Here is a 13870-nt window from a genome sequence, read left to right as displayed (position 1 = left end):
GTAGGCAAGACACACTTGTCTTTGTACTCCTCACCTGGTTGCTGCCACACACGCTTGACACCATCTGAACCAAATAAGTTTATCTTGGTCTCATCAGACCACAGGACATGGTTCCAGTAATCCATGTCCGTAGTCTGCTTGTCTTCAGGAAACTGCGGGCTTTCTTGTGCATCATCTTTAGAAGAGGCTTCCCTCTGGGACGACAGCCATGCAGACCAATTTGATGCAGTGTGCGACGTATGGTCTGAGCGCTGACAGGCTGACGCCCCACCCCTTCAACCTCTGCAGCAATGCTGGCAGCACTCATACGTCTATTTCCCAAAGACGACCTCTCGATTTGAGGCTGAGCACGTGCAGTCAACTTCTTTGGTCGACCATGGTGAGGCCTGTTCAGAGTACAAGCTGTACACTCACTACTTTACATTGTAGAAAAGTGTCATTTCTTCAGTGCTGTCACATGAAATGATATAATAAAATATTTACAAAAATGTGAGGGGTGTACTAACTTTTGTGAGATACTGTACTGTATATACACACATATACAGTATCTTACAAAAGTGAGTGCACCCCTCACATTTTTGTAAATATTTTATTCTATTTTTTCATGTGACAACACTGAAGAAATGACACTTTGCTACAATGTAAAGTACAGCTTGTATAACAGTGTAAATTTGCTGTCCCCTCAAAATAACTCAACACACAGCCATTAATGTCTAAACTGCTGGCAACAGAAGTGAGTACACCCCTAAGTGAAAATGTCTAAATTGGGCACAATTAGCCATTTTCTCTCCCTGATGTCATGTGACCCGTTAGTGTTACAAGGTCTCAGGTGTAAATGGGGAGCAGGTGTGTTAAATTTGGTGTTATCGCTCTCACTTTCTCATACTAATCACTGGAAGTTCAACATGGCACCTCATGGCAAAGAACTCTCTGAGGATCTGAAAAAAAAGAATTGTTGCTCTACATAAAGATGGCCTAGGCCAGTGATGGTGAACCTTGGCACCCCAGATGTTTTTGAACTACATTTCCCATGATGCTCAACTACACTGCAGAGTGCATGAGCATCATGAGAAATATAGTTCCAAAACATCTGGGGTGCCAAGGTTCGCCATCACTGGCCTAGGCTATAAGAAGATTGCCAAGACCCTGAAAAATGAGCTGCAGCATGGTGGACAAGACCATACAGCGGTTTAACAGGACAGGTTCCACTCAGAACAGGCCTTGCCATGGTCGACCAAAGGAGTTGAGTGCACATGCTCAGCGTCATATCCAGAGGTTGTCTTTGGGCAATAGACGTATGAGTGCTACCAGCAATGCTCCAGAGGTTGAAAGGGTGGGGGGTCCACCTGTCAGTGCTCAGACCATATGCCGCACACTGCATCAAATTGGTCTGCATGGGTGTCATCCCAGAAGGAAGCCTATTCTAAAGATGCTGCACAAGAAAGCCCCAAAACAGTTTGCTGAAGGCAGGCAGACTAAGGACATGGATTACTGGAACCATGTTCTGTGGTCTGATGAGACCAAGATAAACTTATTTAGTTCAGATGGTGTCAAGCGTGTGAGGCGGCAACCAGGTGAGGAGTACAAAGACAAGTGTGTCTTGCCTACAGTCAAGCATGGTGGTGGGAGTGTCATGGTCTGAGGCTGCATGAGTGCTGCCGGTGTTCTGCCATATAGTGTCCTCGTATCAGATAGTGTCCGCCTCGTACTGCGCAGGCGCAGCGCCTGCGCAGTACGGAGGAGCAGGAGATGCCGAAAATGCCCGAAGTTGATCAGCTGACCATCAGCTGTACACGGCGCTCGGGCACCTGTTAGCGATGGCAGTGTAAGAGGGCCCCTCGCGGGCTCGCTTCGCTCGCCACGCTTCGGGCACGGCCTCGCTGCGCTCGGCAAATATTTATTCTAACTCTATGTCCACTTGGATAGTAGGGAATGATCCTGGACATAGGGTAAGAATAAATGCGCAGGCGCCGTGTACAGCTGACGATCAGCTGTTGAACTTCGGAGACTTTCGGCGTCTCTTTTGTCCTCCGTACTGCGCCTGCGCAGTACAGGGAGGACACTATATGATAGGGGACTGAATTCGATAAGACACCGGCACTGGGGAGCTACAGTTCATTGAAGGAACCTTGAATGCCAACATGTACTGTGACATACTGAAGCAGAGCATGATCCTTTCCCTTTGGAGACTGGGTCGCAGGGCAGTATTCCAATATGATAACAACCCCAAACACACCCCCAAGATGACCACTGCCTTGCTAAAGAAGCTGAGAGTAAAAGTGATGGACTGGCCAAGCATGTCTCCAGACCTAAACCCTATTTAGCATCTGTGGGGCATCCTCAAACGGAAGGTGAAGGAGCTCAAGGTTTCTAACATCCACCAGCTCCGTGATGTTGTCATGAAGCAGTGGAAGAGGACTCCAGTGGCAACCTGTGAAGCTCTGGTGAACTCCATGCCCAAGAGGATTAAGGCAGTGCTGGAAAATAATGGTGGCTACACAAAATATTGACACTTTGACTTTTGTTGCCAGCGGTTTAGACATTAATGGCTGTGTAAATTTAGAAATGACCTGTCGCAGTATGGTGTATCAATGGCATGCTTCCATCCCGGGTTATCATATGAACAATTGGGAGAAGAAAAGTGGGACTTTAAATGAAGCATGTCATTAAGAAATTGAATGTGAATGAATACAATTGATTTGGATCTAATTTAATATTATTGACCCCGAGGGGTAGTCCACAATTGTTAAGCATAAACTAATAAAGTCATAAAAAATTTAATTGGAATACAGATATAGTCAAAAAGATTAATATATTGGTAATGATAATCAAATAATCTTTAGTGCAAACAAATCAATGGACATACATTGATGCAGTTCATAACAGAAATACCGTATTTATCGGCGTATAACACGCACTTTTTTCCCCTTAAAATCAGGGGAAAATCGTGGGTGCGTGTTATACGCCGATCCCCGCTAATTGTGATCTTTCAGAGCAATCGCCGCGATCGCGGCCGACATTCACATAGTGTGTAGTTTTAAATATGGCGCCGCGGAGTTCGGAGGGACTCGGCAGAGCTGAACGAGCGCCGCTGAGATCACAGTGACTGGGCGGAGCCGAGATACACATAGCCGAGTGTTCTCGGCTCTTTCCGGCGCCGCTCACAGTCCCGCCCAGTCCCGCCATTGGACCTATGTTATGTCCATCATAGGGCGGGACTGGGCGTGACTGTGAGCGGCAACGAGAAGAGCCGAGTACACTCAGCTGTGTATCTCGGCTCCGCCCAGTCACCGAGTCCCTCCTAACTTCGCGGCGCCATATTTAAAACGACACGCTTTGTGTTTGTCGGCGGCGATCTGTCCAAGGCAATCATGTAATGGACACTGGGGGCAAGGCTGCACTGACCACTGGGGCAAGGCTGCACTGGGGCAAGGCTGCACTGGGGCAAAGCTGCACTGACAAGGCTGCACTGACAAGGCTGCACTGGGGCAAAGTTGCACTGACAATTCTGCACTGGGGCAAAGCTGCACTGACAAGGCTGCACTGGGGCAAAGCTGCACTGACAATTCTGCACTGGGGCAAAGCTGCACTGACAAGGCTGCAATGGACACTGGGGCAAGGCTGCACTGACACTGAAAAGGCTGCACTGACACTGAAAAGGCTGCAGATGGACACGATAAGGCTGCATTGATGGGCATTTAAATGTAAGTTTTTTTCCTTAAACTTCCCTCCTAAAAGTTTTTTTCCTTAAAATTCCCTCCTAAACTTGGGGTGCGTGTTATACGCCGCCGCGTGTTATACGCCGATAAATACGGTACATAAATCAAAATTACCAATCAAAATTACATAAATCACATGATGTAAGTACAAATTCGAAAAAACATTGGTTAAATTCATGATTGAGATAGACTTAAAACGGCGCTCCTAGTTTAAAACTCGAAGCGTTTCTTGGCTTCTTGCCAGTCATCAGGGGTAGGATGCACGTAGTTACTGTAAAAGCAATGGGATAGGGTAAATATTTCTATATGAAAAGGAAAGGACTACCTTGAGTAGCTTTCATCAACACATGGGTAATGGCAGACCTATTCGCGTCTTCACACACATTCCATACACACACACTCAATTAACTTTTTAGTGCACTCCCTACATACCTTCACACTCCCCAATGGTTGAGTTTAGATTATCTTTGAACATAACAAACACATACACACCCCCTAAATATTTCATTTTCACACGTTTAAAACCCCAGGTGTTTAACACACACACACATACATTTTCATTACCAATATATTAATCTTTTTGACGATATCTGTATTCCAATTTATTTTATGACTTTATTAGTTTATGCTTAACAATCGTGGACTACCCCTCGGGGTCAATAATATTAAATTGAATCCAAATCAATCTTATTCATTCACATTCAATTGCTAAATGACATGCTTCATTTAAAGTCCCACTTTTCTTATATATATATATATATATAGTCCATTTCACTTTGTGCTGCTTATCTTATTGAATAGGGGTGTGTCAGAGTAGTCGAGGTGGTAAAAGAAGTAACTTTGGGGCACTAGACTTCAGGGGTCACGTGTAATACTTAGGTAAGGTTCACATTTACGTAAAAGGTTCACATTTACGTAAATAGGTTATGGTCATCTAAACCTGTAGTTCTCAGCAGTCATGTTTCTTCTACACTATAAAAGGTCCGCTGGTTAATATGGGATTCCTCAGATTATGTCTCTTTTTACTCTTCCTTGATAAATGTATGTATTCATTATATTTTTGGAGAAGGACTTCTGTATATTGTTTGTCCTGATAGGTAACTCTGTTGTACTCTTTTTTTTTTTTTTTTTTTTTTTCCCCCCCCACAGTGATATATGCTGTAGGTGGAACCGCTCATGGTGAGCCCTGTGTCTTCCCATTTACATATAAGTCCAAGACATATTCGGACTGTACTGGTGATGACTCCACTGAAGGACATCTCTGGTGCGCTACAACAGCGGATTACGATACGGATAAGAAGTGGGGATACTGTACACGTAATTGTAAGTGTTGTGTTTGCTCTTGCTGATGATATGCTCATCATCATCACTGCAGCCTATGGCCTGTGGCACTGATCTAGTGAGAATATGCCAACAGGCAGTTGAATAGAAGTCGATCTATCGATCAACTTATATTTCACCACAATGGCCACACAGGGATCGAAATTTGGCTGGTCTCTGCTGAACTGCCCAAATTTTGATCCATGTATGGGCAGCTTTAGAGAGTTACAGACAATACTATAGCCCTGATCTTAGTACTGGAGGACACCTTGGTACTGCTGAAGATGTTTTCATCCTTTTCAATTCTCAATAGCCACAAAGGATATAAATCTAATTTATGTGCACCATATGTCTATGCAAACTTATAGATTACCTTGTTGTAAATGTGACAGTGACATCACCGCTAGCCTGTGCAGACAGCAGACCTGAGGGAGGTGCACAGCAGGCCACACCTACTATCAGCTGCTTGTAAAAAACTACAGGAGGGGGCGGAGACAAAACCAGTCACCCTGCACAAGGTGATAAAGCGACACCGACTGGTCTTTTTTAAGAAAGCTCCTGCATGGAGTGGAAGTTTCTTAATGGATTACTGCACAGATCTGGAAGAAATACACAATGTGCACCAAGATCCCAATAAGAATACATATGCCTCTTTTAGTCAGACAATTCTTCCTTATCTTGGAGTTCAGATTTAAGATTTTTTTTTTTTGTACATGGCAAAGAGTAGTAATAAAGTGTAACCCAAAGCACCCAATTTCATCTTACAGTTTAGAATGATAGGTGATTACTATGTGTACCAGGATGGGTAACTGGACGAATTATCAGACACTAACTTGCCTCTTCCTCCCTCTCATATCAACTAGACATGTGCGATTCATTACTTTACTAATCAAAATTCTCAAGAAAAAGTTGTTGTTCGGAGATAACATACTGGGGTTGATTTACTAAAGGCAAATAGGCTGTGCACTTTGCAGTTGCCCTTCGTGAGTGCAGTTGCTCCAGAACTTAGTAAATGAGGTAGAGCTTCACTTTTAAAAGAGTACCCAATCATGACCAAGGAAAATAAAAAAAATGCATTAATGCTTGCACATGATTGGATGATGGCAGTCAGCAGAGTTTCTGCTCATTTACTAAGCTCTGGAGCAACTGCACTTGCAGAGGGTAATTGCATTTTGCAAAGTGCACAGTCTTTTTCCCTTTAGTAAATCAACCCCACTGTGTCAGCCTGGGACTTTTGTTAATGTTTGAAGCATTCAAAATATTGTAACAACATAGCCAATGACCTGAATTAATCTAGATCTAGTTTGTTTTAAGGTTACATTAACGTTTTTCATTATTATGAAAAATACACTACATTTGACCTGGAAATATATTGCAATAATTACAGATTCCTACTTATTGTGTTTGGGTTGGATGGAGGTGGATCCATCAGAATCTCAGAATCATAACATAACAAATGAATCTGAAATTCATTTTGTTTCATTCGTTATATTAAGATTTCAAGATTCTGATGCATCCACCTCCATCCAACCCAAACAGAGTACATAGGTAATCTCCAAAGTAACAAATTAACATTTTAAAAAGAATATAGCCAATCTCTCAAAATGACTTCCGAAATACAAATTGATTTGGAACAACGAATATATGAAACAAATCTGAAAATACAAAACAAATTTTGATCACAATCAGTGTGAACAAACCAAAAGTGAACTGGACCTACAATTATTTTTATTATTTATTTTTTCCAGTGTGAATTACAGGAAACAGCTTGTTTGGGCACTCTTGTACCCCTGAAATGCATTGGATATACAGTACAGTGAGGGGAAAAAAGTATTTGATCCCCTGCTGATTTTGTACGTTTGCCAACTGACAAAGAAATGATCAGTCTATAATTTTAATGGTAGGTTTATTTTAACAGTGAGAGACAGAATAACAACTAAAATATCTAGAAAAATGCATTTCAAAAAGTTATAAATTGATGTGCATTTTAATGAGTGAAATAAGTATTTGAACCCTTTGCTAAACATGACTTAGTACTTGGTGGCAAAACCCTTGTTTTCAGACATTTCTTGTAGTTGGCAACCATGTTTGCACACATCTCCAGAGGGATTTTGTCCCACTCCTCTTTGCAGATCCTCTCCAAGTCATTAAGGCTTCAAAGCTGATGTTTGGTAACTAGAGCCTTTAGCTCCCTCCACATTATTTCTATGGGATTAAGGTCTGAAAAATGGCTAGGCCACTCCAGGACCTTATTGTACTTCTTCTTTAGAAATTCCTTTGTTGGCTTGGCCATGCATTTTGGGTCATTGTCATGCTGGAATACCCATCCATGACCTATTTTTAATGCTCTGGCGGAGGGAAGGAGGTTGTCACCCAATATTTGACGGTACGTGGCTCCGTCCATCGTTCCTTTGATGCGGTGAAATTGTCCTGTCCCCTTAGCAGAAAAACACCCCCAAAGCATAATGTTTCCACCTCCATGTTTGATGGTGGGGATGGTGTTCTTGGGGTCATAGGTAGCATTACTCCTCCAAACACGGCGAGTTGAGTTGATGCCAAAGAGCTTGATTTTGGTCTCATCTGCCCACAACACTTTTACTCAGTTCTCCTCTGAATCATTTAGATGTGCTTTAGCAAACTTGAGCTAGTCCTGTACATTTGCTTTCTTGAGCAGGGGGATCTTGCGGGCGCTGCAGGATTTCAGTCCTTCACGGCGTAGTGTGTTACCAATTGTTATCTTGGTAACTATGGTCTCAGCTGCCTTGAGATCATTAACAAGATTCTCCCATGTAGTTCTGGGATGATTCCACAGCGTTCTCATGGTAATTGAAACTCCACAAAGTTAGATCTTGCCCAGACCGAGGGAGATTGACAGTAATTTTGTGTTTCTTCCATTTGGCAAATAATCGCAACAACTGTTGTCACCCTCTCACTAAGCTGTCTGGCGATGGTCTTGTAGCCCATTCCAGCCTTGTGTAGGTCTACAATCTTGTCCTTGACATCCTTGGGCAGCTCTTTGGTCTTGGCCATGGTGGAGAGATTGGAATATGATTGATTGCTTCTGTGGACAGGTGTCTTTTATACAGGTAACAAGCTAAGTTCAGGAACACTCCCTTTAAGAGTGCTCCTGATCTCAGCTCGTTACCTGTATAGAAGACACCTGGGAGCCAGAAATCTTGCTGATAGGGGATCAAATACTTAATTCACTCAATTGGACCTCTGTAGCATTTCAATTTCAATTCTCGTTACATTACACTACAAGTCAAGGAGACTGAAGATCCTTTAGGGTGTAAAAGCCGCCTGCCCAGGAACAAGATTTACATCATCACCAATACCTTAAGATAACAATAATAGCAAGATAACCCTGCAGGTCCAGCACTATCTTTCCCCTTTTCTCAACTGTTCTGTAAACCACAAACATCCCTCCGTCATTTATGTAATAAAGATGAATAAAGGAAGAACTATTTTTAGTCCTAATCAGGAAAGCAGCCTTGGTGACAATCCAGATGTAGCACCCTGGTGTTTAGGCAGCGTTGCTAACCAATTTAGTTTGCCAGGTAGTAATTATCCTGGCTAATTGTTAGGAGACCCACTGATTTCCCCCTAATATTGGAATTGCTGTACTTTTCTCTTCTTTCACTAGGTGGCATTGTAGCTGGTGACATTAGATAGACAAGGGCATAGCAAGGACAGATTATGAATGGATGGGGTGTCTCAGCCAATGGGCAAGGATTTCTTTAAGCTGATTGGCCTGCTGGGAGAGCCTATTTATTTAGGTGGAGTCAGGTGATTGGGGTTCTGTGCCACCTGGACGGCTGTCTGGGTGTATGTGTGTTATGTCGCCCTGGGCTGCTAGGTTAGAAGCCTGAGGCCTATCCTGGGGACACCTGGCTGCTAAACTGCCTGAGGCCTATCCAGGAGCAGGAGAAGCAGGGTAGGGTTGGGACTGCAGGATTGGAGTCCACCCGAGTTGAGATCGGAGGTAGAGGGGAAGCTGTCGCCACTAAGGTACCATCCACCTTGTTACCGGATACTACTGTGAGTAAACTGAAGCAAGTACCTGAGCAGTCTTCTCACCAGCCGGGGACGGTGAAGAAGTGGGAAAGCATCAGGAAGTGCCAAGCCAGGGACCCAGCAGGATACCAGGGGTGACGCTGGAGGAGTATACAGCGGGATAGCTGTAGAAGAGCTCAGGGGATCCAGTGACGACTGGAATCTGGAATTCTAGTGAGAGACTATGAGCTCAGTGTGTGAAGATCTACAGTGGGATACTGTGAGATAAGTAAAGGGACTATTCTGTGTTACCAAGAATTATGTACAACTACCGTTAGTGACTGTTGCAAGATTAGATGCCATAGGAGACTGCGTGACTGCATAGCTGTCTACCTATAGAAGACTCGGAGTCTGACAATTACCATTGAATCTACTCAAGGGTGTCCTGGCCCTAACCCTCTCTCCCCCAGTTCTGTTAAAAGACAATAAATCTCTTGTTTGCTTTTAAAAAGCGACTGGCGCCCATCATTCTTCTTGCATCACACCAACTATGCTTATTAACCAACTCCAAGGAAGGATGTCAGCTTTCCCTAACCCTTGAGGTCACCATAGGTGTGCGCACAGGGTGTGCCAGGTGTGCCTGGGCACACCCTAATCATCTAGTGCACATTAGCATTATTGCTCTGTGTGCCAGTGGGGAGATGAGAATAATCTCCCTCTTACCCGCTCTGCCATAAGAAAAGTGCTTACTCGCTTCTCTTTCACTGTGTCAGCAGGGAGACTAAAGTGGTTGTTAAGCCACTCTAACCTGTATACACCATCAGCACTGCCTCCTATTGTAGTATCCCCCTCTGTGTGTGATTTATAAAAATAAATACAGCAAATACCTAATTTCACTGCCGAGATTGCGATTACATGACTGGCCAGCTTTCTCCTTTCCTCCTCTGAGAGATGCAGCTGGCGGGGCTGAGATTCCTCTGCTGATGTCAGTCTGGAGGGGAGGAGGAGAGGAGGAGAGAGCTGGCAGGTCACGTGATCGCAATCTCGGGTTTTAAATGAGGTATTTACAGCATTTATATTTATAAATCAGTCACAGAGGGGGACACTGCAATAGGAAGCAGTGCTGATGGTGTATACAGTTATCAATTGCTGCCACTGTGCCCATCAAATGCAGCCACTGTGCCCATCAAATGCTGCCACTGTGCCAAATGCTGCCACTGTGCCCATCAAATGCTGCCATTGTGCCATCAAATGCTGCCACTGTGCCCACTAAATGCTGCCACTGTGCCATCAAATGCAGCCACTGTGATGCCCCCGCCCGCTGTCTGCCCGGCACTTAGCGCTGGTTCACACAGGGGCAACACGACTTACAGCGCGACTTCAGCGCGACTTCAGCGCGACTTGGGGCGACTTACAAGGCGACTTCAAGTCGCCTCCAAGACAGGCGACTTTCCAGTGGCCAATCAAACTACAATCCGCTCTGGGGGAGGGAGGGGTTTGCTTGAAAAAAACATCTTCTCTTCCTGTGAAGTCGCTTCACTATAGACCACGATCCGACTTGTAGGCGACTTCCATTGAAATCAATGGGTACAAGTCGCCTACAAGTCGCCTTGAAGTAGTACAGGGACCTTTTCTGAAGTCGGAGCGACTTCAGTAGCGTACATATAGACGGCTCTCATTCACTTACATGGACTTTCAGATGTCAAACGACTTGGGGCGACTTGAGGTCTGACAAGTCGGATCCCAAGTCGCGGTAGTGTGAACCGGCACTTACCCTGTCTGCACTTACCCTGTCTCGGTGGGGCAGCGGGTGACGGTGGCGAGCGGTGTCCTCCATGCGTCTCTTCCCATCCTCCTCTCCCGATTGGTTGAAACAACAGTCGCTGTGATTGCATGCCTATCAGGTGATGGGTAACAAACCTGAGCACCTGATTGGTGGAGAGGTGGTTCAGTATTAGGAAAGCGAATATTCATTCGCTCGCAGGTCACCTTTTTTTAACGCTCTATGGCTCTAATCAGATGCTTCAAAAACACCCCCCCGATGCTGTAATTTAAGCGCCCAGCACCCGAAAAGGGACCGGGCGCCTGAATAGGGGGTGGCAGCAGCAGCCGTGGATAGATTCATGGTATGCATGAATCTATCCATTGGTCATGCCCGTGCACCCTTATGGACTCCACTGGGGGCGACTCACACACAGACAGAGAGGGTAGGGGGGAAGAGGACTCAGGAACAGAGAGGAGAGCAGATAGCAGGCACGTAAACTGACCACAGTGTCTGGTCTCTTTAGCCATGATACACTGTGGGGTGGGGAGAAACTGGCAGGATAAGACAGTTTTTTTAGGTGTTACAGGGGGCCAAATGACATAGGATATGCACTGTGTTATATAACATGCAATAAGGGAACAGGATCCATTTTTTTTTTTTGAATCAGCAAATGCTTTAATGTACTGGGACAATATACATGTAGAGACACACACATGTATGTGTGTTTGAGCTTTGGGGTGCACACCCTAATGCAATAGGCTGTGCACACCTATGGAGGTCACCATTAGGCCTCTAGTGCCCCGGGACCTTGCTACACATAGATAGTGGAGAAGTGAGTGTAGCCATCCTAAGACAGGAAGTGTGTTACTGGCAGAACCAGCAGGTGAAAATAAAGGAATACACGCCTGAAAATGAATGCAGCCACCCCATCTAAGGACTGGTAACCTACTAAACAATACAGTTTTCATTTGGGTGGCACAGTGGTGTAGTGGGTAGCACTCTCGCCTAGCAGTAAGAAGGGTCACTGGTTCAAATCCCAACCACGACACTACCTGCTTGGAGTTTGCATGTTCTCCCTGTGCCTGCGTGGGTTTCCTCTGGGTACTCCGGTTTCCTCCCACACTCCAAAGACATGCTGGTAGGTTAATTGGATCCTGTCTAAATTGTCCCTAGTATGTATGAATGTGAGTTAGGGACCTTAGATTGTAAGCTCCTTGAGGGTAGGAACTGATGTGAATGTACAATGTATATGTAAAGCGCTGCGTAAATTGACTGCGCTATATAAGTATCTGAAATAAATAAAATAAAATTTGTAAGATTTTTATGTAGGTATATGTATGTATGTTGAGTGACAAAAGATGAGACACATCAGAAGAAAATGCATTGGAGTTTAAAGAAGAACAGTTTATTTTTTGTTTGCTGTGATTTCTTTTTTTTTTTTTTGCACATTGCAAAGAGTCTTAAAAGGTCTGATGGTTAATATGTGATTCCTCACATTATTAATCGTTTTACTCTTCTTTGTTAAATGTTTGTATCCATTTATTTATAGAGAAGAGCTTCTACATATTACTTTCCCTTGCTAGGTAACTCTGTTACACTTCTTTTTCACAGTGATATATGCTGTAGGTGGAACAGCTAAAGGTGAACCCTGCGTCTTCCCATTTAAGTATAAGTCCACGTGGTATTCAGACTGTACCAGTGATGACAGCTCTGAAGGACGTCTCTGGTGCTCTACAACATCGGATTACGAAAAGGATAAGAAGTGGGGATACTGTACACGTAATTGTAAGTGCTGTGTTTGGTCTTGCTGATGATATGCTGACGGTTTAGCTCCATACTTACCTCAATAACAGAACAGATGTGATATATATGGCCCTAACCCCTATAGATATTATTCATGGTTCTGTTTAAGGAATAGGTATCTGCATGCCAGCATTAGATTCTATCCTATCCTATTTTGCTTCTTCATTGTCCAGTTTTCACATCCTTAGAGCGCAGTGGCGGCCTGTCCATACAAGGCGCAGGGGCGCAGCCCCCCTAATCCATGCGTCCGGCCCCTAATATACAAGCAGGGCGCCGGACCCATGGATTCCAATGGGGGTTTTTATTTTTTTAGAAGCACATGATTAGAAAAAGAAAATGGGAACCTATGAATAGCGAGGTATCTAACGAAATCTCAAATAACCTACCCACTCACTAGGGTTAAGTGAGGCTCTATGGCCAAAACACAACGCATAACAAAAAAGAAGCAGATAAGCAGGGCTGTAAAAGGACCATACCTATCAGCCACCGGTGTATGGTTACAAAAAATAATTGCAAAATTAAAAAAAATCTATAAAAAATGTATACGCTTTATTTAGTACAAAGATATCAAAAATAGTAATAATGAAAACAGGAACCACCCACTATCACCAATAAAAAAGGACAACCTTGTCCCGAAAAAAGAAAAAAGTGCACCGGACGCCACACTCACATGTACACACCACAGTCATCCCTAATAAAACTGAACATCTACACTCAATCCATAGGGGAATAGTGTGTACACATAAGCCACCTAAAGTGACTCGAATTGATGATGCAACAGGTACATGATGGTAATAGATAGGACATGATTAGAGCTCGAGGATCAAATTAGCTTAAAAAAAAAGGCCAATCAGGAAGCAGGTCCTGAGACCCGATTAGCCGAGAGGAGTAGCAATCCTATTGGCCGCCAAGGAGGAGGCGACATAGGGGAAGCCGCCGAGAATCCCAGGTGGAGGAGACGTAGGGTGAAGCCGCCGCCCGTCGCTCGGAGGAAGCGCTGCCCGCACTGGGGGGAGGGGGGGGTGGTGGCAGTATTGTTTGCCACCCCCCCAAAAAAAAATATTCCACCAGCCACCACTATTAGAGAGTGACAGAAAATACCATAGCCTCAAAAATTCTGATCTTTGTATTAGCTCATTATGCCTTTTCCCTTACGGGTGTAGGGAAAAAAAAAGACAGCGGGTTTACTACTACTCTTTAATAAATTAAATAATAATTTAAAATTTGTTTGATCTGAATCATTTAAGTGTGAGAAATATGCAAAAAAAAA

General features: G+C 44.1%; 1 protein-coding gene across 3 annotated transcripts in view; it reads left to right on the top strand.

Annotated features, from left to right (window-relative positions):
• The window catches only part of LOC141102908 (uncharacterized), a 253396-nt gene that overhangs the window by 34097 nt on the left and 205429 nt on the right, over window positions 1-13870 (top strand). For all 3 annotated transcript variants that reach the window (XM_073591949.1, XM_073591948.1, XM_073591950.1), the window contains 2 exons: window positions 4869-5042; window positions 12409-12582. In XM_073591949.1, the coding sequence (XP_073448050.1) occupies window positions 4869-5042; window positions 12409-12582 (348 nt within the window). The remainder of the gene's footprint in view (window positions 1-4868; window positions 5043-12408; window positions 12583-13870) is intronic.

Source organism: Aquarana catesbeiana, linkage group LG07, assembly GCF_042186555.1.
Source record: "Aquarana catesbeiana isolate 2022-GZ linkage group LG07, ASM4218655v1, whole genome shotgun sequence".
Lineage (NCBI taxonomy): Eukaryota > Metazoa > Chordata > Amphibia > Anura > Ranidae > Aquarana > Aquarana catesbeiana.
The sequence above is the reverse complement of the archived record's forward strand: the minus strand, read 5'-3'. Positions and strand labels throughout refer to the sequence as shown.